The sequence below is a fragment of the Scyliorhinus canicula genome, chromosome 18 (assembly GCF_902713615.1).
Source record: "Scyliorhinus canicula chromosome 18, sScyCan1.1, whole genome shotgun sequence".
In the NCBI taxonomy this organism is placed as follows: domain Eukaryota; kingdom Metazoa; phylum Chordata; class Chondrichthyes; order Carcharhiniformes; family Scyliorhinidae; genus Scyliorhinus; species Scyliorhinus canicula.
In genome coordinates this window covers 112,313,904-112,339,356 of record NC_052163.1, presented here as the reverse complement: position 1 = coordinate 112,339,356, position 25,453 = coordinate 112,313,904, and the positions used below count along the sequence as shown (strand labels likewise).

General features: G+C 49.6%; 1 protein-coding gene across 5 annotated transcripts in view; it reads left to right on the top strand.

Moving 5' to 3' along the window:
• The window catches only part of LOC119953389 (F-BAR domain only protein 2-like), a 90,468-nt gene that overhangs the window by 48,767 nt on the left and 16,248 nt on the right, over positions 1 to 25,453 (top strand). For 4 of the 5 annotated variants that reach the window (XM_038777610.1, XM_038777608.1, XM_038777612.1 and 1 more), the window contains 15 exons: positions 78 to 176; positions 1,566 to 1,662; positions 1,878 to 1,922; positions 4,909 to 4,981; positions 7,787 to 7,811; positions 8,363 to 8,420; positions 10,273 to 10,451; positions 10,989 to 11,013; positions 11,463 to 11,525; positions 15,104 to 15,155; positions 15,537 to 15,625; positions 18,815 to 19,216; positions 21,405 to 21,517; positions 22,797 to 22,926; positions 23,820 to 23,931. In XM_038777610.1, the coding sequence (XP_038633538.1) occupies positions 78 to 176; positions 1,566 to 1,662; positions 1,878 to 1,922; positions 4,909 to 4,981; positions 7,787 to 7,811; positions 8,363 to 8,420; positions 10,273 to 10,451; positions 10,989 to 11,013; positions 11,463 to 11,525; positions 15,104 to 15,155; positions 15,537 to 15,625; positions 18,815 to 19,216; positions 21,405 to 21,517; positions 22,797 to 22,926; positions 23,820 to 23,931 (1,562 nt within the window). The remainder of the gene's footprint in view (positions 1 to 77; positions 177 to 1,565; positions 1,663 to 1,877; positions 1,923 to 4,908; positions 4,982 to 7,786; positions 7,812 to 8,362; positions 8,421 to 10,272; positions 10,452 to 10,988; positions 11,014 to 11,462; positions 11,526 to 15,103; positions 15,156 to 15,536; positions 15,626 to 18,814; positions 19,217 to 21,404; positions 21,518 to 22,796; positions 22,927 to 23,819; positions 23,932 to 25,453) is intronic. The other variant, XM_038777609.1, reaches the window with a different exon arrangement.

The window sequence follows — 25,453 nt, the reverse complement described above, 5'->3', positions numbered from 1 at the left end:
CTTCTGATTCTCAAAGGATCATTCCACCTCCTGGTTTTAGTCACCCCCAAATTTCAATCTTATTTTCGACTCTGTAGAAATTCCAGCAAGTTGAAGAGATTCACCTGAGACACATGAAGGGGCTGATCAAGTCGTACTCCCACTCCATTGAGGACACACATGTTCAAGTGGGCCAGGTGAGTGCTCAATACTGCTGCTTGCTCTCCAACTAAGCTAGAATGTGGAAGTGTCAGGAAATGCCATTGAGAATAAAAGTTCAATTATTAGGGGAGGTTACACTTAATGGACTTCTGTCCCTGGAGGTGAGATTATTAAAGAATGATCTGACTGAGGTGTTTAAGATGATTAAAAGAGCGGGGGGGGTGGCACGGTGGGGCAGTGGTTAGCGCTGCTGCTTCACGCTGCCGAGGACCCGGGTTCCATCCTTTGAGCTCACCAACAAAATTATTGCACAGCCTGACGTAGATGCTGGAGAGGGGGAGCATGGTGGCACAATGGTTAGCACTGGGACTACGGCACTGAGGATCCGGTTTGATCCTGGCTCTGGGTCACTGCCCGTGTGGAGTTTGCACATTCCCCCCGTGTCTGCGTGGGTCTCACCTCCACAACCCAAAGATGTGCAGGGTAGGTGGATTGCCCATGCTAAATTGACCCTTAATTGGAAATAAAATAAGTAGGTACTTTTAAATTTATAAAATATGATGAAAAGAGCTGGTACGGTCACTGGAGATAAACAATTTCCTCTGTCTGGAAGGGGAGGGGGAGAAATCCAGAACAAGGGACCTCTTAAAATTACAGGCAAGCTGTTCGGGGTTGACAACAGGAAGAGCATTTTCACACAAATGGTTTACCCTCCCCCCGCACCCCCACCCCCGCTCCCCCACCCAAAAGCTGACAAGGCAGAGGTTCCGTTGAAAATGTCAACGTTGAGTTTGTCCGATTTGTGTTGGGGAAGGGGATTGTGCGTTACAAAACCAAGGTAGGTGGATGGAGTTAAGCCACAGATCAGCTATCGTCTAATTGTGTGGTGGAAAAGGTTTGAGGGGCCGAATGGCCTTCTCCTGATCCTAATTTTCAATTGCATGATCACTGTCTCCTGTTCCCAATGCTCTTTTACACCTGGGTTTATTTCTCCGAGAAAATGGCAAATATGTAAGGGAGAATTATCAGTAGTGTAGGGCTGGCAGGCGATGGGAGTGAAAGGGACTCAAACCCTGAAGAAACAATAAAATGAAGGGGTAACATTCAATTTGATATAATAAATGGAGGGTTAGGATATTTGATTGGGGGGGGTTAAGCTAATAGGTGGTGAGCCACCTCCTGATCGCAGTACACCCACAGCGCTGTTAGGGAGGGAGTGCCAGGGTTACGACCCAGTGAAGGAACCAAGTCGGGGTGGTGTGTGGCTTGGTGGGAAACGTGCAGGTGATGGTGTTCTGAGGTATCTTCTCCCCTCACCTCTCTAGGTGGTAGTAGCGACGGGTTTGGAAGATACTGTCGAAGGCGCCTTGGTGAGTTCCTGCAGTGCATCTCGTCGGCTCCTGATGTGTCCTTTCCTTATTCAGGTTCACGAAGAGTTCAAACAAAACGTGGAGAATATTCGGGTGCACGATCTGATCCAGAAATACGCTCTGACCAAAGGGACTGGCAAGGAGAAGCCAGGTAATGGGGGGTATTTTCCCAGAGCGGAGGCAGGGGATGGAGGGTGTGTTTTCCCCCACAGAGGGGAGGTGATAGTGGGGGAGGTGGATGATGGGGGGGATACATTCTCCCTGCCACCCCCCCCCCCTAAAAGAGGGAAGGCAGGTGTAGTGAGTGAGTGTTGGAGAGAGAGTCTGGCTTCAGTCTGACTCCTGCCTCTGTCCTCTCATTTCCAGGGCCCATCGAGTTTGAGGAATGTAACCCCGAGGTGGTGTTGGAAGGTGAGCTGCTTCTTGCTGTGTTGCTGTTCCCAGGATGCTGACTGCCAAAGTGTACAGTTCCATGACCAGGGACTGAGCTACACACCGGGACACTGCTGTATTAGAGCTCACTGCCATAGAGGCATAGAAACAAAGGCAAGAGGAGGCCATTCGGCCCTTCAAGCCTGCTCTGCCATCCGATATGATTATGGCTGATTCTCTATCTCAACGCCATACACCCATTCTCTCCCCATACCGCGTGACACCTTTAGAGTCTAGAAATCTATCTATTTCCTTCTTCAATATATTCAGTGACTTGACCTCCACAGTCTTTTGTGATGCAAAATTCCACAGGTTGTGAGTGAAGAAATTTCTCCTTATCTCAGTCTCAAATGACCTATCCCAATGTCCTGAAACTGAGACCCCTTGTTCTATACTCTCTAGCCAGAGGAAACAAAATTCCTACATCTGGTCTCTCTCATTTAGGTCCCCTCTCTCGTACTTCTCAATTCCAGTGAATACAGGCCCAGTCAACCCAATGTCCCCTTGTATGACAATCCTATCATCCCAGGAATCAGTCTGGTGAACCTTTGCTGTACTCCCTCTATGGCAAGTATATCCTTTCTTTGATAAGGAGACCAAAGCTACGCACAATAGTTCACGTTCGGCCTGAGCAAGGCTCTGTTCGGCTCCAGTAAGATATTCTTGCTCCTGTACGTAAGCCTTCTTGCAATGAAGGCCAACATACCATTTGCCTTCCTAACTGCTTGCTGATCCTTCATGTTTGCTTTCCGTGACTGGTGTACTAGGATAACCAGGTCCCCTTTGGATGCCAACAGACCCAATTTAACCAAATGGGAACAGAGTCCCATAGCGAGTGTGTTTAGCTGATGGTTCCCCGGCGCTCACAGCTCTGAGAAACACTCTGCTATCTAACACCCATCCTGTTAGATACGGTCTCTCAGCAACGAAGGCGCGATCAAGGCCTCACTCTGCCCTGTTTTCTCAGCCCGGTGCTGGCGAGCAGAGCTCCTCAATGCAGTGGCATCCTATCCCCCCCCCAATCCCCAACTCGCTATAGAGGGGCCCCCACACCCATGCAGTGCACCACCGCAGCTCAATCACTTCTGCTCAAGAAATGCCAGCTTGGCACTGCCTACCTGGCAGTGCCAGGTGTTATGGGGAGCGGCATTTTCAGAACCCCAAAATGTATCATGGAATTCAACCAGCCTCTCCCTTTAATGTATTGTTGCTTTTGAAGCACACGGCTTGTTCCCCAGGTGTGGTAGTACAATTATGGAAGGGGAAAGATCACAACACCTTGGTTACCTCAGGGAACTGCATTAGAGTGAGACTAGCTTTATCACTCTAATATGCAGATTGGCCAAAAAGTGATCCCACCCACAATGGGTGGGCTTCATATCACAACACCTTGCGAGATTGTGTTAGATCTCACGAGGCGTTGCGCGCTGGGTAGATCCCAGGAGTGCGGTCTCCCATCATTTACCGGCCACGTTGTGCCTCGCGGTGCGCTGCTCTTTGGGTGCAACGTGGCCGGTGGATCGCGTCCAATGTTTCTCAATCAATCACCATTTAAATAATACTCTGCCATTTTGTTTCTCCATCAAAACAGATAACTTCACACACATCCACGTTATCCTACATCAGCCATGTATTTACCTATTCACTCAATTTGTCTAAATCACCTGAAGCCTCTTAACAGCCTCCATGCCACTTACATTCCCATTGATTCTTGCCATTGGTTTCCTCATTGGAATCATTGATGATTCCTCATTGGAATCATTGATGATTCCTCATTGGAATCATTGATGATTCCTCATTGGAATCATTGATGATTCCTCATTGGAATCATTGATGTTTCCTCATTGGAATCATTGATGTTTCCTCATTGGAATCATTGATGTTTCCTCATTGGAATCATTGATGATTCCTCATTGGAATCATTGATGATTCCTCATTGGAATCATTGATGATTCCTCATTGGAATCATTGATGATTCCTCATTGGAATCATTGATGATTCCTCATTGGAATCATTGATGATTCCTCATTGGAATCATTGATGATTCCTCATTGGAATCATTGATGTTTCCTCATTGGAATCATTGATGTTTCCTCATTGGAATCATTGATGTTTCCTCATTGGAATCATTGATGTTTCCTCATTGGAATCATTGATGTTTCCTCATTGGAATCATTGATGATTCCTCATTGGAATCATTGATGTTTGTTATGAATAGGTGCGGGACAAGCACTGATCCCTGCAGGACCCCACTAGTCACCACCTGCTGCTTTGAAAAGGACCCATTTATTCTACTCTCTATTTCCTGTCTAACCAATTCGCAGTCCATGCCAAAATACTACCCTTTTTTGTTTTTGCGCACTAACCCATCATGTGGGACTTCATCAATAGCTGGAATATGTTAATGTTCACTTTTATCTTTCTACCTTCCCCCTCTGCTCCACCCCGTCTCTCCAAAGCTCTGACTCTCCATCCATGGATGGACCACTGGATATTGACTATCGGCTGGATACCTTATCAAGGGGGCGCCACAGCTGAAGGTGGCCCTGTCTGCAAACCCCACCTCCTGCACTCCCTTCCCCCCCCCCCCTCCTCTTCCCCCACACATTCCAGCAGCTATTGGATAGTGATCTGGGCCAGGAATTCTCAGGAGAGATTTATTGGGGATTTGTACCTCAGTTTCTCTAACCCAGGGACCTGAAACTATTTCAGCGTCTGCATCCCTACTGCGGTTAACGGCACAGACTGGAGATGAACCCCACCGGCAGACCTGGTCTGAGTGTCTGGACCACATGGGCACAAAGTCACGGGGTGGGGTGGGAGTTTGCAATACTATTTAACTGAGATGTGAGGCGGAACCTGGAGTTGTTTAATGGTTGGGGCTGCTGGCTATGAGATTGTAAAATAATTTGTTCAGTCCAAAACCAGAGTGGAAAATTGTGACTTTTCCTTTCTTGTGGAACAGCTCCAAAGAAAAGCAAAAGGAAATCATTTGTGATCCCAGGACTTGGCAAGAGAGAGAAGGACACCGATTCCACGTGAGTTTCCTGTTGGCGCCATTGTGTTCAGCGTCAATGGCTGAGAGTCTGTGACACTTGACCTTGCAGTTAATAATAAAACCCAAAGTGAGGATGGACCACTCGGCCCATCAATCTCATTCCATCCAGGGACTGACGTCGTCGCATCCCATTCGTAATTTTCATTTTCATCCTCACTGTTTATCAATTTAAGTTGATAAAATCAACCTAAATGTTATCGCTCCTGTTTCCCAGCTTCGCTATCCATTCTCAAAGGAATCCTGCCCCACCTCCTGCTTCACTCCTGAGTTTGGAGAGAAGTGGGGAGAATATACTGAGGGGAATATAGTTGATTCTTGTGATGGGGGAGCTATAGGACGATGAGGGTTGGCTCTTTAATGTTCCAATTATTCTTGATTAGAGCCTAGCCCCCACTCATGAGCTTGCTCCACACTACATCCGCTGGTAGTACATAAACTACAAAGCTAGCTCCTCCCATAGCCCATGTAGAATCTACCCTATCATGGACTCCACTCACTCCCCTCTTGCAGTTAGATCCCAGCTAATCGGTATTTCGCCCAGATGGGGGGGAACGTGCGGGGGTAGCGCGAGGAGGTGGGAGTGTGGAGGGGAGCACGGGTAGATGGGGGAGTGTGCGGGGGTAGCGCGAGGAGATGGGGGAGTGTGCGGGGGTAGCGCGAGGAGATGGGGGGAGCGTGCTGGGGTAGCGCGAGGAGATGGGGGAGTGTGCGGGGGTAGCGCGAGGAGATGGGGGGAGCGTGCTGGGGTAGCGCGAGGAGATGGGGGAGCGTGCGGGGGTAGTGCGAGGAGATGGGAAGCAGCACGAGTAGATGGGAGTGTGGAGGGTAGATGGGGGAGTGTGCGGGGGTAGCGCGAGGAGATGGGAGTGTGGAGGGGAGCAGGGGTAGATGGGGGAGTGTGCGGGGGTAGTGCGAGGAGATGGGAGAGCAGCGCGAGGAGATGTGAGTGTGGAGGGGAGCAGGGGTAGATGGGGGAGTATGCGAGGGTAGCATGGGGAGATGGGGAAGCATGCGGGGGTAGCGCGAGAAGATGGGGGTGTGTGCGGGGGTAGCGCGAGGAGATGGGGGAGTGTGCGGGGGTAGCGTGAGGAGATGGGGGAGCGTGCGGGGGTAGTGCGAGGAGATGGATTGTGCGGGAGTAGTGCGAGGAGATGGGGGAGCGTGCGGGGGTAGCACGAGGAGATGGGGGAGCGTGCGGGGGTAGCGCGAGGAGATGGGGGAACGTGCGGGGGTAGCGCGAGGAGATGGGGGAGCGTGCGGGGGTAGCGCAAGGAGATGGGGGAGCGTGCGGGGGTAGCGCGAGGAGATGGGGGAGCGTGCGGGGGTAGCGCGAGGAGATGGGGGAGCGTGCGGGGGTAGCGCGAGGAGATGGGGGAGTGTGCGGGGGTAGCACGAGGAGATGGGGGAGCGTGCGGGGGTAGCGTGCGGGGGTTAGCGCGAGGAGATGGGGGAGCGTGCGGGGGTAGCGCGAGGAGATGGGGGAGCGTGTGGGGTAGTGCGTGTAGATGGGGGAGCGTGCGGGGGTAGCGCGAGGAGATGGGGGAGCGTGCGGGGGTAGCGCGAGGAGATGGGGGAGCGTGCGGGGGTAGCGCGAGGAGATGGGGGGAGCGTGCGGGGGTAGCGCGAGGAGATGGGGGACTGTGCGGGGGTAGCGCGAGGAGATGGGGGAGCGTGCGGGGGTAGCGCGAGGAGATGGGGGACTGTGCGGGGGTAGCGCGAGGAGATGGGGGAGCGTGCGGGGGTAGCACGGGAGATGGGGGAGCGTGCGGGGGTAGTGCGTGTAGATGGGGGAGCGTGCGGGGGTAGTGCGTGTAGATGGGGGAGCGTGCGGGGGTAGTGCGTGTAGATGGGGGAGCGTGCGGGGGTAGTGCGTGTAGATGGGGGAGCGTGCGGGGGTAGTGCGTGTAGATGGGGGAGCGTGCGGGGGTAGCGTGAGGAGATGGGGAGCGTGCGGGGGTAGCGCGAGGAGATGGGGGACTGTGCGGGGGTAGCGCGAGGAGATGGGGAGCATGAGGAGATGGGTGGGGGGGGAAGAGCAGAGGGTTGGGGGGTGGGCGTGGGACCATGAGGAGATGGGGGAGCATGCGGGGGTAGCACGAGAAGATGGGGGAGTGCGCGGGAATAGCGCGAGGAGATGGGAGTGTGGAGGGGAGCATGGGAAGATGGGGAGCATGCGGGGCTAGCGCGAGGAGATGGGGGAGTGTGTAGGGGTAGCGCAGGGAGATGGTGGAGCGTGCGGGGGTGGCGCGAGAAGATGGGGGAGCGTGCGGGGGTAGTGCGTGTAGATGGGGGAGCGTGCGGGGGTGGCGTGAGGAGATGGGGGAGCGTGTGGGGGTAGCGCGAGGAGATGGGGGAGCGTGCGGGGGTAGCGTGAGGAGATGGGGGAGCGTGCGGGGGTAGCGCGAGGAGATGGGGGAGCGTGCGGGGCTAGCGCGAGGAGATGGGGGAGCGTGCGGGGGTAGCGCGAGGAGATGGGGGAGCGTGCGGGGGTAGCGCGAGGAGATGGGGGAGCGAGCGGGGGTAGCGCGAGGAGATGGGGGAGTGTGCGGGGGTAGCGTGAGGAGATGGGAGTGTGGAGGGGAGCACGGGTAGATGGTGGAGTGTGCGGGGGTAGCGCGAGGAGATGGTGGAGCATGAGGAGATGGGTGGAGGGGAAGAGCAGAGGGTTGGGGGGTGGGCGTGGGACCATGAGGAGATGGGAGGAGAGTTGGGAGCAGATGTGATGCCATCTGACTCTCTGGAATGTTTATATCATTAACTCTTGTTCTATTTTCTGCTGTTGCAGGGGCTCCCCTGATGCTGACTCCATTGTGAGTATAGACACTCTCTCTATTAACCCAACCCTCAGCTTGACGGTTTCCTCATTTTGCTCCCATCTCTTGGTTTGTGGTTAAATGTGTTGCCATTCACAAATGCCGATGTGTAACAGCAACCCTGGATAGTGAGCTCCATCCTGTCCCCCCCCCATCATTTGTAGGTTGGTTGGAGGATGCCAGCTGGCTGTGGTGCCTTATCCAAGTGACTACTGTTCATATTGGAGTCTTAAGTAGTGAGAGTTTCATGATGTTCGACTGCCATGATTACCAAAGTCTTTGTTTATGTCAATTATTGCTGGAATCCTTCATTGTCTTCAGTCACTTGGCTACTGCTGCAGCTTTTAACATCACCGTTTAATTGTGCCAGGGAAGAGGTTGCAACTTCTGCCCGTTGTCCATTAGCAAAGCTCCTGTAGTTTGTGGGCTTCACATGTTCCATTCGGCTTAATACTGGAGCAGTGCAGAGCACAGCCTGGTGCACACACAAGTTGTCGAGCAGGAAGGCACTGGACCTGTATTTACAGATGTTGTGTTCTGTTTTACAGAATTCTCCTGAGGTGGATGAAGAAGGTTATACTATCAGACCTGACATTGCCCAGAATGATATCCTTGACTCGGTGTGTGTCCTTCCCAAGTAAACACTTCCATTGCACTCCGATGTTCCATTGTGCCCTCCGGCCTCCCACTCCTGATCCCTGGCTGATTTCAGAGACCGGAAGGGAACGTTCCACCCAAGGGGTCTCCAGTTAAAGATTGAAACTGGAATCTCAGTAGCTTGGCTGATGTACCAACTGCCTGGAGAATAAAATGCAATGTCGGAAACGCAGCAGCCAATTTATGCACAGCAAGATCCAAACAAAACAAAAATACGATAAATGACCGGGTAATGTTTTGTGGTGTTAATTAAAGGATAGATATTGATTTCAGGACACTAGAGAGAATCCCCCTGCTTTCTTTGAAATGGAGTCATCCTGTGAGGACAGACAGGGCCTCAATTTAACGTTCCATCTGAGGCATGGCACTGCTGGCAGTGCGGTGCTCTGTCAGTACTGCACTGGAGCGTCAGCATGGATTAGGATATCTCGAGTGGGCATTGAACCTACAAACGTCCGGCTCAGGCGCAAGGGTGTTGCCAATTAAGGCACAGCTTAAAGTACTAGTTAAGCATTTGCACACCCCAGGCAGGCATGATTTTATTCAGTGACTCAGTCAGATTCTGTGGTAACCAGGAGGTAAGGCTGGATGCACATCCCAATAGAGGAGAGTCCAGTCATCTGAGTGGTGGTATCAGGGCCAATGACTGCAAAGCTGCACTATCAACCCTTGCAACTCCAGAAAGATCCCTGGGCTTGTCTTTATGGAGCGCCATTGTCCCCAGGTGACCTGGGGTAAAACGTTGGTGGGGAGTGATGCGACCATCAATTCACTCTTAGACACGAGTTAGAGTAAACTGTGGCTTTAATCGGCTTACAACTGGGCCTGCCTGCGACTGTGCTGAACTGAGGGCGGACTCGCAGGACCGCAGCACTTATACTTCCTGAAGGGGCGGAGCCAAGGGCGGAGCCCTGTACATGCTCCTCATCTCCCCCTGTGGGCAGAGCCGCGCTACGGCTCACAGATGGAGCCCACAGGGACACAGTAAGGTACAGTGTGAATTATAGTGGTTACACATTCACCATAGGGAGCCCATTGAGGGGGAAAATGGCTGCCCTGCTGTCTTTTCATGGTTAATTGGCTGCTAATAGGCTGGAGATCATATTTCTGCCCCTCATGGACAGGAGGGTTGGCAACCATGAATAAGCTGGTACAGGATGAGGTCCTTGAGTGGTCATTAATTGATCACTTCAAAGGCCTCAATAGGCCCAAAGAAGAGCTGGCAAACCCAACACCCCCTGTGAAAATTCATGCAGGCCAGTGGTGGTGGGTATGCAGCGGAAAGGTTAAAACTGGACGTTATGGGGTGGCATGTGTTGCAGTGGTTAGCCCTGGGACTGCGTGCGCTGAGGACCTGGGTTCGGATCCCAGCCCTAGGTCACTGTCTGTGTGGAGTTTGCACATTCTCCCCATGTTGGCATGGGTCTCACCCCCCACAAACCAGAGATGTGCTGGTTTAGTGGATTGGCCACGCTAAATTGCCCCTTAATTGGAAAAATAAAATAATTGGCTACTCTAAAAATTTATTTTTTTTAAACTGGATCCTTGGGACCCCTTCACCTTCTAACCCGCCAACTGTGTCTGTATCCTCCATGTTGGGTGACACCAGAGGCTTTGCTATTTGGGGGAGAGGACGCAGGGATTGAAAGGTTCACATTGACAGTGGGGGGGAGCATCTAACAGTGATGGAGAGAACCAGGGAGTGGGAGGGCAGTTGTTGGGATCGACATGCCCAGTGTATTGACCAATCCGCCCAGCCTGTCGCCCAGTTCCCAGTGGGAATTCCTTGACTTTTCCGAACATGAGAGGGAGGCTCGGCCCTGCTCCTCCAGCGATTCTGACTTTGATGATGACGAGCCCCGAAAATTCCACATCGAGATCAAGCCGGTGACGGTCAAAGACTGGGCCCATGACCCAGTGAACTCTGTGGAGAAGCTAAAGGCGTCGATTGGGAATATCGTCCTCTCTTCTAATCCAACTGTAAGTGTCTCGCTGACCTTTTGGGTGGGTTGCCATGGGGAAGGTGTAGCAGCCAATCATGGCCAGTGGTTGCTGAGGGTGAGGTCTCAGGATGTGGGGCATGGTCAGGACATGGGGATGGGTTTCTGGGGGCAGCAGAAGGTTGGTGTGGTGACTGGGAGAGAAGGGGTTACTCATGAGCACCTAGTTCTGAAGCATGCTCGGTTAAACTAGGAAACAAAATAATTGTTAATTTTTACATGAAGTAAACTATTGTGTCCATGTTGGGGGTGGAATGGGCCCAGCTACAACACCTGACATCACTGGTCACTCGGGTATTAAACCCATTCTCAAGGTTCCATGTAGTGAGACGCTCCACTCGTTTGTGAATTAGGAATTTTCCTGAAAATCGGACCATTCTTCACAGGGAGTTCCTGAGGTCTGGGGGCTGTTGGGGAGGATCCCAAAACCCAGGAGTCAGCAGCAAGGAAAGTTCTAGTAATCAAGATGGACTCATTCTTTGTCAGAATTCACTCTTTGCTCTTCTTTGTTTTGCAGATTCCATCCAAAAGAAATTCCACGAGTAAGTGTCAGTCCATCTGTACCACAAAGTTTTAATATCTGAAATGAAGGGATATTTGCAGAGGGATAGGACTGATTGTATCGCTCGTTAAAAGAGCTGGCACAGCCATGATTGGCTGAATGGCCATCTGTGCTCTATGACTCTGATTTTGTGATTACTGTGTGTGTGTGCGTGTGTCAATCTGTGTTAGAAGAGAGAGAACAAGGATGAGGCCTGGGTTTTGGGATAGACGATGGATGAGATTTGCAGGAGCAAGGGATGGCGTCAGTCCCAGCAGTTTCTGGGAAAAGGAATAACCGAGGAGTCCCACTGCTGTGTTCAAACAGGAAGCTGCATTAAAGGGCTTAGTCAGGCAAGAGTTAACTGTCTTTGTGCAATAATAACTTTCAGTGCCTCTGTTTTATATCAGATCCCAACATATTCTTTATCTCGGACTGTCTCTCCTGCAGGGCACTCTATCCACTTGGCTCCACTTTCAGTGGAAGGAAACTCTGAGGGAATTCGCCCGCGAGGTAAGGTAACATCTTGGAAACTATGCAGGATGTGTTGACGCAGCCATCCTGACACACACCGTCTCCAGCCTGCGTCATTGAAATGTGAAACTACTCCACAAAACCTCTTTTAACTATAGAAGTGAAACTGGTTAGTGGGTTCTCATTCAGTTCCCTTATCAAGTTGGATCATGCAGTTTCCTAGAAATAACCTTGTCTCGCAGTGACTGAAGTGTGTTTGTTGTTCCTTCCCTAACTGAAATAAGCTAAACTCTCGATTTGTGGTCAACCTGCACTGGCCCAAGAAGGTTAACATATTTCCTAATACACTGTTCTATATGCCTAATCTCAGCTCCTCCTCTTTGTTACTTACTGGGTTCCATCAGCACCCTGCTACAATACTTAATGAATAATGAAAAACGCCCTCACTTGAAACAAACTAAATGTTATCAATGTTCTTGTATAGCTCTTTTGAAAGTGCCCACAGGCTTGATGTTCTGAATGGCCTCTTTCCATGCTGAGAGACTTTGTGGATTTTCCAATGTTATACCATGGTGGTTGTCGTGATATCTTGGTTGTGTTGTAATTCACCGACTGACCACTAGGGGTTTCATTGGCACACAAGTGAATGTTTGAGTCAGGTGACCTCAGACTGACTGGGGAGTTGAGAGAGAGGTTGATTGTGCATGTTCATACTGTTATTCATCTGTTGTTTTGGATATATTTGACCCACAGTTAATGTTTTTTTTTAATGTTTTTATTCTCCATTTTCACATTTTCCTTCAAAATTTGCACCCCACCCACAGACAGTAAACGGTAACAAATACAAAATCAATCCCCTTAACAATAACAACGATCCCATCCTCCCACCATCCCAAACAACGGCCCACCTGTCAATATATGCATCCAATAAAACAAACCCTCCCACAGTGGAAACAAAAAACAAAGGAGAAAAAGAAAAAGGAATCCGGGACTGCCCGTGGTCACCATTAACCTATAGAGTCCAGTCCCACCCCCCCCCCCCCCCCCCCCCCCCTACACTCAATGCCATCCAACCTCTGAAAGAGTGCCGTACATGATACCCATGAGTTGTAAACACCCCCCCCCCCCTCTCCAACTCCTCCCGTCCACTGCCTCTTGTAAAACTCCTCCTCTGTTCCTTCCCCCCAACTTTCCACCCCGGCTAGACCCCTCGGACCCTGTTCTGCCAGGCTCCGATGGCCACAGCCCCTCCCGTTCACTAGCCGATGTTGCTCGTTATGCTGTCCCTTAATTTGCTCTGTTTTAATTACCTTTGCTCAAGAGTCGCCAGGTATCTTTCTGATACCACCACAAGGTTCAAAGCCGAATACTGATCAATGACTCAATACACCAGTTAGTAAGTTTGAAATCAATGCACGTTTATTTTCACACACAGTAAATTATTACTCATGCACAAACTCTACTCGCTAAACTACAACTACTACTAAAGCCTATACTTAGCTTTGGGGGGCCCACTCAGTCAGAGGAACAATGGCCGTTGTCCGGTTCTGATACTGCTGGCTTCGAACTGGTATAGAATAGTAGCGAGGAGCGCCTACCTCGTAGCGTGCGTTGACCTTAGACTTACTTGGCTGGTGTTTGGCGGCCTCTCGTCGCTGAGAGCCAAAAGCCAAGGTGAAGATGGAGAAAGTAAGAGTTCTCAAGAGAGCGAACTGACCTTGAGGACTCTGCTTTATAGCCCCCAGGGGTTTCGCGCCCTTCTGGGCGGACCCTGGGCTTGGTCCCAATTAATTGGACCATGTCCCAATCGTTTGTATCGATTCTCTCCAATAAAGGGGTCGTTCCCCGATCGTTGTGCGGGCTCTAGGTAACCGTTGGCCTGCCTTTGTTTTAGCTTCCACTGGCGCTGGGGAGTCTGCCCTGGTACCGATTGTTTCAATGTTTCTTTTTGTCCCCGGAGATAGCTCATTACTATGCTAATGGCTTGTAGTTTCAGTTCTGTCTGGGTTCTGCAAGTTCCAATCCACAGGAAACCTTGCACCTGCTTGTTTTTCTAGTGCTGTCCATTTTTCCCTGCACTCTCTGCGAGTGTCCATTTTGGAATCGGGACATGGCCACCCCAGGTGGCTACACTGAATATATACAACATTGGCTCCTTTAGCCCATACACCCTCCCGCAGTGAAACAGAAAAGAAGAAAATACAGTCCTGAGGTTACATCGGCACATGGCCATTTCTCAATTTCTCGGTTCTGCCACAGTCGTTCTGTCTTCGCAAACTCGGCTTCCGCCGTTCCAAAATAAAAGTCCTTGAGCTTGTAAGTGACCCTCAGCTTCGCTGGATATACAATGCCGCACTGCACCTTGCTAATGTACAGTGCCCTCTTCACCCAGTTGAAAGCAGCCTGCCTCCTCGCCAGCTCCACCGTAAAGTCCTGTTATACACGTATACCAGCTCCAGCCCACTGCACCACCCACTTCTGCTTGGCCCAGCACAGGACCTTCTCTTTCACACAGTACCTACGGAAGCACAGAGTCACTACCCGTGGCGGCTCACTTGCCTTTGGTACAGGCCTCCATGACCGATGAGCCCAATCCAGTTCATATCGGGAGGGATCCTCCCCCTCCCCCAATAGTTTCACCAGCATCGCGGCAAAATACTCAGTCGGTCTCGGCCCTTCAACTCCTTCGGGCAGCCCCACAATCCTCAAATTCTGTCACCTGGATCTGTTTTCCTTGCAGATTCTTGTTAATCTCCATCACCTTCCGCATCTCCTTCCCCATCGAGGCACATTGATCACCGTGCTGCAATAATGTCTCCTCCACTTCCTTCAGCACCTCCCCTTGCGCCCGCACCTCCGCCATTGCGCTCGCCACCGCCGTCGTCACCGGGGAAATCGCCTCCTCCACCAGCACACTCAAAACTTCCCTCATCTTCCTCATTGTCTCCATGCATTTTGTAAACTGCCTTTCAAATTCCGCAGCCATCACCTTAGTTATTTCTTCAGCCATAAGCAATGCGGCCTCCCCTGGTGCTCCAGCCTCCATTTTCCTTGGTGACCTCGCGGTGACCTTTCCACTCCCCGACGGACCTTCAGCTGTTTTTTTTACGGCCGTTTTTTGCTCACCCTCGATATTTTCCTCTACTGTGCCTCCTCCGTGCCTTCTCCCTGCTTTTGCCGCCTCCCTGGACCCTGGGACCGGGCTTAAAGCCCCGAAAATGCCGTTCCCGAACGTGAGCCCTCCATTGTGCGGCTGCCTCCCGCCCGCCGTCACCGGAAGTGATCGACCCACAGTTAATGTTAATAAATTGTTTATAGCTTTATCTACAAGCATTCTTGTAATATGAATCAGGCCATCAGACAAGAACATTACAGTGGTGCACATGCATGTGTCTTAAATCTATCTCTGTGCATGTCTTCTCTGGTTGCTGATTGGTTATACACTCGCTGTTCTGCCGAATGACCTATTCAGATCTCTCCAGAGTCGAGGCTTTTATACAAGCCTCCCCACCAAACTTTAAGATTATTTTATGTTGGCAAGCATTCTTGACTGTAGTTCTGTTGCTTCCCGGTCTTGAATGGAGACTTGTTAATTTGAGTTTCTGTGTTTGCTCTAGATGTTGAGGCGACGCCATTCCGATTCACCGCTCCCAGTTCGGAGCCCAACAGGTATGTAATCACCCAATGCTCGTTTTCAGTGAGTGTCAAGCCTGCGAGGGGAATGTCTGGTTGGAACTTTGTTCTTGCACCTTGTGTTTATGATTTAGTTTTGGAAGACAAACTCGTAAATCACCTTTCCATCCCGAAATTCCTTCTCCTGGGTTTGGTCTCAGCAATGTCCTGATGATTTAATCTTTCATTCCTGGAGCCTCCAGGGCAGTCCTGGTGAGTTGGTAACCTGATTCTGTCCCCCATACTTAAAATGGTTCTCCACTAATTCTACCCCTAGGGTTTCAGTCATTTATTCCTGGGTTCCTGAATTTTCTGCTCTTTGTTAGTTGTGATTTTTCACTGTGGTTTTTACCCCTTTTCCCCACCTTCATCCGGCAGAACCACCATCTCCCAGAATGGAGTTGGCTTTCTGGATCCGCTCTTTGGGCCATCCCTGGACTCCATGTTTGAGAAGCCAGGACTCACAGGTAATGTGGTTTGCTCTCTGACTGAACTTGTTCTCCGTCTCGCGCTCACTCTCTGTCCTCCTGTTTGTTTTGTCTTGGAGAAACGGTGTGCAGGGGTACGGGGGAAAGGCAGGGAAATGGCACTAAGTCATGATGCTCGTTTGGGGAGCTAGCACAGACATAATGGGTCGAATGGTCACCTCTCGCACCATAACGATTCTGTGATGTTACAAATTGTGGGAGACACCAAAACTAGGGCCATAAATAGAAGATAAATTACAAATAAATGCAATAGAACCCTCTTTATGCAGAGAGTGGTGAGAATGTGGAACACTCTCTCCCACATGGAGTGATTTGAGGCCAATAATATAGATACATTTAAGGGGAAGCTGGACAAATACACGAGGGGGAAAGGAATAAAAGGGTTTGCTGATTTGGGTGTGATGATGAGGGGGAAGGAGGAGACTCGAGTGGAGCCTAAACGCTCACGCAGAGGAGTTGAATTGAATGACCTGTTTCTGCAGTGTAGGTTGAAACATTCTTGTGGATTTTTGGGACTTTGTGAAAAGTTCCATAGAATCACGAAAGTTCCATAGAATCTCCTATGGTGCAGAAGGGTCTGCATCAACCCTCCGAAAGAACACTAACCCCATAACCCACACTTGACCCACATGTCTTGGGATACCAAGACACAATTTAGCATAATCAATCCACCTAACCCGTACATCTTTGGACTGTGGGAGGAAACCGGAGTACCTGGAAGAAGCCCACGTAGACACTGGGAGAATGTGCAAACTCCACACAGACAGTCAGCCAAGACTGGAATCGAACCCAGGCCCATGGGAGGGCAGCTGTGCTAACCACTCTGCCACTGTGCGCAGTGGTTAGTTATGGGTTTCAAGATCTCATTTTGTGGCATTTGATGGCTAGCAGATCGAATAAATGAAGTAGCAAATTTTGGCAGAAACGTAACAAATAAAATCCCAGCTACCTAGAATCCAGCTTTGTTTTCCTGCAGATTTAATACAAACTGATTGAATTGTTAAACAATTCATGCAAACTCTATAATGGTAGCATCCCTGCCTCCTGAATCAGCAGATCTCAGCTTCAAACCCCATTTCACAGCCCTGGTAAGAGGAGACCCGAGCTCTAGCTGGGAACTCCTCCTCCGACCTCCACTTCCATTGACTGGTCTGGAATAACATAGAATTTACAGTACTGAAGGAGCCCATTCGGCCTATTGAGTCTGCACTGGGCCCTGGAAAGAGCACCCCACTTAAGCTCACACCTCCACCCCATCCCCGTAACCCAACCTAACCTTTGTGGATACTAAGGGACAATTTATCGTGGCTAATCCACCTAACCTGCACATCTTTGGACTGTGGGAAGAAACCGGAGCACCCGGAGGAAACCCACGCAGACACGGGGAGAACGTGCAGACCCCGCACAGACAGTGACCCAAGCTGGGAACCTGGAGCTGTGAAGCAAGAGTGCTAGCCACTGAGCTCCCGTGCCGACCTGTGGTAGTCCAGACAATGCTTTTACAATATCAGACTTAACCCTGTTACTGGCTGCGGTAAAGATGGTCATAGCCCTGGAAGATGCGTTAGTGACTGTCCGATTGTTTATCAGCCTGCAAATCTGTTCTATCCAATAATCACCCAGGGAAGAGCATAAAGATGCAAAAGCTCTACACCTACATGGACATAGAATCATAGAACTTATAGTGCAGAAGGTGAGAGACCGTTCCAATCTTTTTGTTTTTCTTAAAGTCTTAATTAACGTTCATCTTTTTGTCAGACACTGGGCAGGGGCAAATGGGAATGGCACTAAGTCATAATGCTCATTAGGGGAGCTGGTGCAGACACGATGGGCCAAATGGCCTCCTGCACCAGAACAATTCTGTGATACAGAATTGACAGTGCAGAAGGAGGCCATTCAGCCCATCGAGTCTGCACCAGCTCTTGGAAAGAGTACCCTACCCAAGCCCACACCCCATCCCCATGACCCAGTAACCCCACCCAACACTAAGGGCAATTTTGGACACTAAGGGGCAATTTATCATGACCAATCCACCTAACCTGCACATCTTTGGACTGTGGGAGGAAACCGGAGCACCCGGAGAAAACCCACGCACACACGGGGAGAACGTGCAAACTCCGCACAGACAGTGACCCAAACTGGGAATCGAACCTGGGACCCTGGAGCTGTGAAGCAATTGTGCTAGCCACTATGCTACCGTGCTGCGCAATATTCTGCCTTTTTTCTACAATGCAAGATGAGTAGTATGGTATCATCTAGGACTGGGGCACATTTTATCAGTGGCATTATCAAAAATACTTGCCGCAAGATTTATTTATTCAATGCAATTGCAGTCCCAGTTTTACAATGTTTTTCTATTCAACATGGAGCAGATAATGAAATTGAATCCACATATTCATAATTCCCAATTCTTTTCTCGTTTACACCTTTACACTCAGTCAATTTGATTCTCCCTCTCCAATATTTTTCATTCCTACCAACAATTTTCACAACATCTGGCCAGGATGAGTTGGTTCAAAGTTCTATTTTGTTCTACTCCGAAGTAGAGACTGGCCAGATGTTAATGTCACCAGAGAAAGGATGTTTCTATTTTGGGTTCAACACTAGGAACTTCAAAGATCTGGATTGGGATTTGGAGCAATGTACAGGAGTCTGTTACCATGCCGTGCTGGGGTGGGTTGATGATTCGCTCTGAATGGGGCAGTTGACAAATAATTTTAAATATTCTTAATCAGGATCTGGGCACTTGCCCATCCCTAATTGCCCTTGAGAAGGTGGTGGTGAGCCGTCGCCTTGAACCACTCCAGTTCATGTGGTGTAGACACACCTGCAGTGCTGTTAGGGAGGGAGTTTGACCCAGCGACAGTGAAGGAACGGCCGATCTATTTCCAGTCAGGATGGTGTGTGGTTTGGAGGGGAACCTGCAGGTGGTGGGGTTCCCATGTGTCTGCTTCCCTTGTCCTTTCAGATGGTTGAGGTCATGGGTTTGGATGTCGAAGGAACCTTGGTGATTTGCTGCAGTACATTTTGTAGATGGTACCCAAGGCTGCCGCTGTGCTTTGGTGAAGTGAATGTTTAAGTTGATGATGGAGGTGGGGGCTTCCTCAATGTCTATTTTATGATGCCGATGGATTGCTCTCTCAAAATGACTTCCCTCCTTTTTTCCAGCCCCATGTGACCAAGTCGATGTGAATCCAATGTCTTTGAGCGCCCTGACAGGCTCCAGCAGACTGGAAATTGTCGAAGATTCAGGTCTTGATTCTCCTTCTCTCCCAACCACTGACGGTTCCTCGCCATCTCCCGAGTCCAGGCCTTGGACCCCTCAAACTGTTACACCTCCTTTCTCACTCCCACTGAGCAACACCTTCTGCCCATCCTGCAACGAAACATCGTTTCACTCTGTTTCTAGCCCCCAATCAAATGAGGAAATCTTCTCTGCAGATCATCTCGATGAAGACCACGGCCACAATCCCCCTACTGCAAACCGGGAGCTGCCTCCTGTGGACCCGCGCGCAGAAGCTAACCTCATCCCCAGTCTCCATCCATTGGCTGCTGTCACGCCTGTTACAGGTTTTGTATTTTACTTCTCGCATTTATTTTCCTTGATCAACAAAAAAAAAACATTCATCCGCATTCTCCCTTAATCTCCCGAAAATATTGTACGGTTACCAGCTGGGCACAGCCAATCTCGCAATCTATTGCGAGGCCACTGATGAGGAGCAAGCCCCTCATTGCTTCATCTGGAAGTCCGTGGCCATTTTTGTGTCCCAATAGCTCCCCAGATTATGCATCTAACCCCTGGCCATCTAGTCTGTTTAGTTTAGTGCAACAGTGGACATAGAACATAGAACAGTACAGCACAGAACAGGCCCTTCGGCCCTCGATGTTGTGCCGAGCAATGATCACCCTACTTAAACCCACGTAACCCGTATACCCGTAACCCAACAATCCCCCCATTAACCTTACACTACGGGCAATTTAGCATGGCCAATCCACCTAACCCGCACATCTTTGGACTGTGGGAGGAAACCGGAGCACCCGGAGGAAACCCACGCACACACGGGGAGGACGTGCAGACTCCACACAGACAGTGACCCAGCCGGGAATCGAACCTGGGACCCTGGAGCTGTGAAGCATTGATGCTAACCACCATGCTACCGTGAGGCCCCGTGAGTGGAGATGTTTGAAGGGAGTGGAAACCTGTTTCCTCTGAAATGCCTCTTTTATGAAATCATGGGAGAGACACTCTTTCCCTCACTTTGTTTTTCCTCAAATTTGGAAGAATTTGAACCACCGATCACTTGCAGGATGTGGGCATCGCAGGCAATTCTGGTGTTTGTTGCCTATTCCTCTCTTCCCAGAGAAGGTGGTGGCAAATTCTCTTCCTGGCTTAACCCAATGGGGCAAAGCCCTTTCATTCCTATTGTGTGGAACCCCAATGGATCAGATTTAACACTGAGGAGCTTGTTGCATGACTAAGAGGGCAGTGAAGTGGCGACCACCTTGCTGTGGGATTGGAAATGGCCCACGTCCTTTCCTAAAATACATTTTGTGAATCTCTGTTTTTGTCTGTAAACTGATCTAAGGTGGGGAGTGTTCACTCAACAAAGTTGAAACTCAGAGCGGACTGCTTTTGATTTCGGGAAAACAGTGCTTCATCAAACAATGCCAGGACACAAACAGCATGGGGTTAGATACAGAGTAAAGCTCCCTCTCACTGTCCCCATCAAACACTCCCAGGACAGGTACAGCACAGAGTTAGATACAGAGTAAAGCTCCCTCTCACTGTCCCCATCAAACACTCCCAGGACAGGTACAGCACAGGGTTACATAAAGAGTAAAGCTTCCTCTACACTGTCCCCATCAAACACTCCCAGGTCTGGTGCAGCATGGGTCTAGATACAGAGTAAAGCTCCCTCTACCCTGTCCCCATCAAACACTCCCAGGACAGGTACAGCACAGAGTTAGATACAGAGTAAAGCTCCCTCTCACTGTCCCCATCAAACACTCCCAGGACAGGTACAGCACAGGGTTAGATACAGAGTAAAGCTCCCTTTACACTGTCTCAATCAAACACTCCCAGGGCAGGTACAGCACGGGGTTAGATACAGAGTAAAGCTCCCTCTATGCTGTCCCCATCAAACACTCCCAGGACAGATACAGCACGGGGTTACATAAAGAGTAAAGCTTCCTCTACACTGTCCCCATCAAACACTCCCAGGTCTGGTGCAGCATGGGTCTAGATACAGAGTAAAGCTCCCTCTACCCTGTCCCCATCAAACACTCCCAGGACAGGTACAGCACAGGGTTAGATACAGAGTAAAGCTCCCTTTACACTGTCTCAATCAAACACTCCCAGGACAGATACAGCACGGGGTTACATAAAGAGTAAAGCTTCCTCTACACTGTCCCCATCAAACACTCCCAGGTCTGGTGCAGCATGGGTCTAGATACAGAGTAAAGCTCCCTCTACCCTGTCCCCATCAAACACTCCCAGGACAGGTACAGCACAGGGTAAGATACAGAGTAAATCTCCCTCTACGCTGTCCCCATCAAACACTCCCAGGACAGATACAGCACGGGGTTAGATACAGAGTAAAGCTCCTGCTACACTGTCCCCATCAAACATTCCCAGGACAGGTACAGCACACGGTTAGATACAGAGTAAAGCTTTCTCTACACTGTCCCCATTAAACAGTATATTGTGTTGTTACATCAAGGTTTCCAGTTGATTTGATGTATCTGGTTGTGCCCACAGGAATTCCCAGTGTTCAGGCTGAGACCTCTGTCAGAGAGACAGTATTCGTTGCTCCTCCTCGCCGCCATTCAAAGAGGAAACTTTTCCACATTCCGCTCGACGGAATGGACTCAGTACGTCTGAACTCCGTTGTTTACTAATTTGCGCTCTGTGAACAGCTGATCAAAGTTAAGGAACCCAATGAATCAAATCCCTTTCTGCAAAATCCCAATGGTCAAAACTCCTTCATATCCATCTTTACCGTGTACGATCCCAGTGCTGACTCTTTGTCTTGGAATATTCCTGTTTCTACGGAGGCAACAAATTATGCAATTGGCCAATGACCATTCTGGGGGCACCATCATAATGAAATGTCTATGGTTGTTGATTCCACCCCTTCTAAATGCACTGAGCTGTTCAGCTGCTTGGAGAGAGAGACAGCAAGAGACTACTTTTTTGCTGAACCTCAGCAAAACTTGATTTTGAAATGAAATGAAAAATGAAAATCGCTTATTGTCACGAGTAGGCTTCAATGAAGTTACTGTGAAAAGCCCCTAGTCGCCACATTCCGGCGCCTATCCGGGGAGGCTGGTACGGGAATCGAACCGTGCTGCTGGCCTGCCTTGGTCTGCTTTAAAAGCCAGCGATTTAGCCCAGTGAGCTAAACCAGCCCCTAAAAAAGCCCCTAGTCGCCACATTCTGGCACTTGTTTGGGTCACAGAGGGAGAATTCAGAATTCTCAGCCGCTATGGGAATTGAACCCGTGCTGTTGGCCTTTGTTCTGCATCACAAACTAGCAAATGTTTCATCCTGTGCCTCATTTCCCATGAAAATTAACTCATTCCTTGCGCATGCCAGCTTGACTCTTTTGTCTCAGAGTCACAAGGTCACGGGTTCATGTCATAATTCAGAGACTTGAGCCCGTAATCCGGACTGACACAGCCAGTGCAGTACTGAGTGGAGTTCTGCACTGTTGGAGGCGCCATTCTTGGGGGAAGACATTAAACTGGGGTCCCATCTGCCATATCGGGTGGATGTAAATGACCCCCTGGCTACTATTTGATGAACAGCAGCGAGTTGTCCCCAGTGTTCTTGGGTTAATATCTATCCCTCAACCAGCTTCCCTTAAAATATAGTCACTTATCTCGTTACTGTTATGGGAGCTTGCTGTACACAAATTGGTTCCTTAAAATTCCATGTTGAAATACTGTCTGCACTTCAAAAGCCCTTTGGGATATCCTGAAGATCTGAAGTGCGTTCCAGAAATAAAAAATATTTATCCCCTTTTAGTGAAGACCTTTCTATGGCAAGTATTCGCAAATCTCAGTATTGGGTTAGACAGTTCACCTTGTGATCAGCTGCAAAGATCTGTGGATATTTTTAATAAACTAATGAATTCCTCGTTCCCTTCAGCCCAGGTCTGTCAGTCCATCGACTGTGCCATCTCCAAATCCTCCCACTGCTGCCACCCAGAGTCAAGTTGATGAAGCAGCCACAACGCGTCCCTGCCGAAATCGAGCTGCTACTCCAGCCTCGAGTGCATGTACGTGGTCAGTTACTCTCGATCGTGTTAGGGATAGTCCGTGGTGTTGCCATGTTTCGATCGTGGCTCGGGGGTGGGAGGGTAGCAATCTCCTGAGCCAGAGGGTCCACCTCCCACTTGAGGCCATAATCCAGGATTAGACTCCCAGTGCTGTACTGTGGGAGTGCTGCATTGTTGAAGATGCCCTTTTCTTTTGGCAGAAGCATTAAATCGAGGTCCTGTCTGCCCTCTCAAGTTTTCATGGCCACTGTTCGATGAGCAGAGAAGCTCTGACGTCCTGGCCAATATATATTTCTTGCCCAGAATAGGTTATCTGGTCAATATATTGTTGTTAGAGGGAACTTGCTATGAGCATATTTTCCCTACATTTCCTACATTACAGCAGTAAATTACTTGTTTATCTGAAAGCGTCTGGGACATTGAGGTCATCAGAGGTGCTTTTGAAATATTAGTCTTCCTTCAGTACTTGTATTGATCTACTAGATGGAGGTAGTTGATGACCCAATGATCGAAGGCTGGATCTGTCATCTCTGACCTCCAGTCAGGAGGTTGCAGAACCCTCATGAGTATTTGTTAATCAAGTTGAGAACTTTGTGTCTTGCTGTATTGAGAAGTGAGCACCAGCTGTTAAGACATCATTGGGTAAGATGAGTACAAGGTGCCTTGAGCACTCCGCATCCAGCAGAACTCTTGAAATACCCACCAGACTGAATTAAGTGGGGTTTGAGGCGTGCTAACTAGATTGATAAAATGGAAATGTCACCGTTTGTGGTCACAGTGCCGTTGGTTTGATGATTTGATATTGCATTGTTAGTAGTTTTGATGTTATCCCTGGATTCCTTCAGGAAATCTTCCCGAAGTGCGATGACACTGATTACTTTTTATATGCTCAGGTATTTCCCGAGGACCGAGCCCTGTGACTGGAGGGAGCCATGACGTTTTGCCCATTGCAGCTGCGTTCACAGAATGCATCGATGCATACTTCAGGGGTGGAGACTTTGCAAAGTAAGTGTGGGTATCAGTACAGAAAGCTTTGGGAACTGTCAGGATGGACTTGTTATCATAGAATTTTTTTATCATAGAATTTACAGTGCAGAAGGAGGCCATTCGGCCCATCGAGTCTGCACCAGCTCCTGGAAAGAGCACCCCACCCAAGGTTAGCACCTCCACCCTATCCCCATAACCCAGTAACCCCACCCAACACCAAGGGCAATCCTGGACACTAAGGGCAATTTATCATGGCCAATCCACCTAACCTGCACATCTTTGGACTGTGGGAGGAAACCGGAGCACCCGGAAGAAACCCACGCACACACGGGGAGGATGTACAGACTCCGCACAGACAGTGACCCAAGCCGGAATCGAACCTGGGACACTGGAGCTGTTAAGCGATTGTGCTATCCACAATGCTACCGTGCTGCCCCTACTTAACCTGGACTTGCACCAGTACTTCTGACAAAAGATGATGCTTCCATCCTCCTGTTACAGTCCACATCATGTTTTTCTAACTCGGCCTGAAGACCAGACACATCTTTTGGATCTGGCACCAAGTAGGGAGGTTGGGGAGGGATCTGTGCACACAGACACTCAACTCTGTCTGGGTGCACATACGTAACTTAATGAATGTAAAATTTAAAACACTTTTCAGACTTTATTTTTAATTAAAGCAAAACAAATGTAAGCGTCAATGACTCGGTGTGGAGTGCTCCCCCTTTTCACCCTCTGAGGCAGAAGATTGTGGGTCTGCGTTTCACTCCAGGGACTCTAGTCCCATAACCTACTCTGACACTCCGAGTGCCAGTGCTGAGGGTGTGCTGCACGGTCAGAGGCATCGCCATTCAGCTGAGGCATTAAACTGAGGCCCTGTCTGTCATCTCTGGGGGGAAAAAAAAATATTTCCCCAGGACTATTTTGAAGACGAGCAGGGGTATTCTCTCCAGTATCATGGCCACTATTTATTTCTCAACCAACACCTGAAGCAGATAACCTGGTTGTTATCACATTGCTTGTGGAATCTTGCTGTGCACAAATTAGCTGCTTTGTTTACAACATTGCAACAGTGCCGACATTTGGGAGAATTAGGATGTTCTGAGGTCCTGTAGGGTTGCATGGCAATGCAGTTTTATTTTCTTCCCCTCTGCAAGGGGCAGCTTTGTTTTATGATAGGGCATCAACACATTACCATGTTCAGTAAAGATGTAGAGAGGGGCACAGTTTCATGTTGGGAAGTATATTTGCAGCATCTTAAATTGTTCAGAATACATGATCTGGTGGCCACCGTTCGATGGGACACTATAAAAGCGACAGGAATAAATAAAGCACCTTCGACACATAAAACATTCCAAGGTGCTTCACGAGAGGTAATTGACTGTGAGCCACCTCAGCAGATACTGGGACCGACGACCAAAAATCATGGTCAAAGGAGGGAAGAGAGGCCAGGAAGTTGAGGGAGCTTGTAGCCCCAGGCAACTGGGGGCACAGCGGCCAATGGTGGAGCGATGGCAGTGCCCAAGGGGCCAGAATTCCA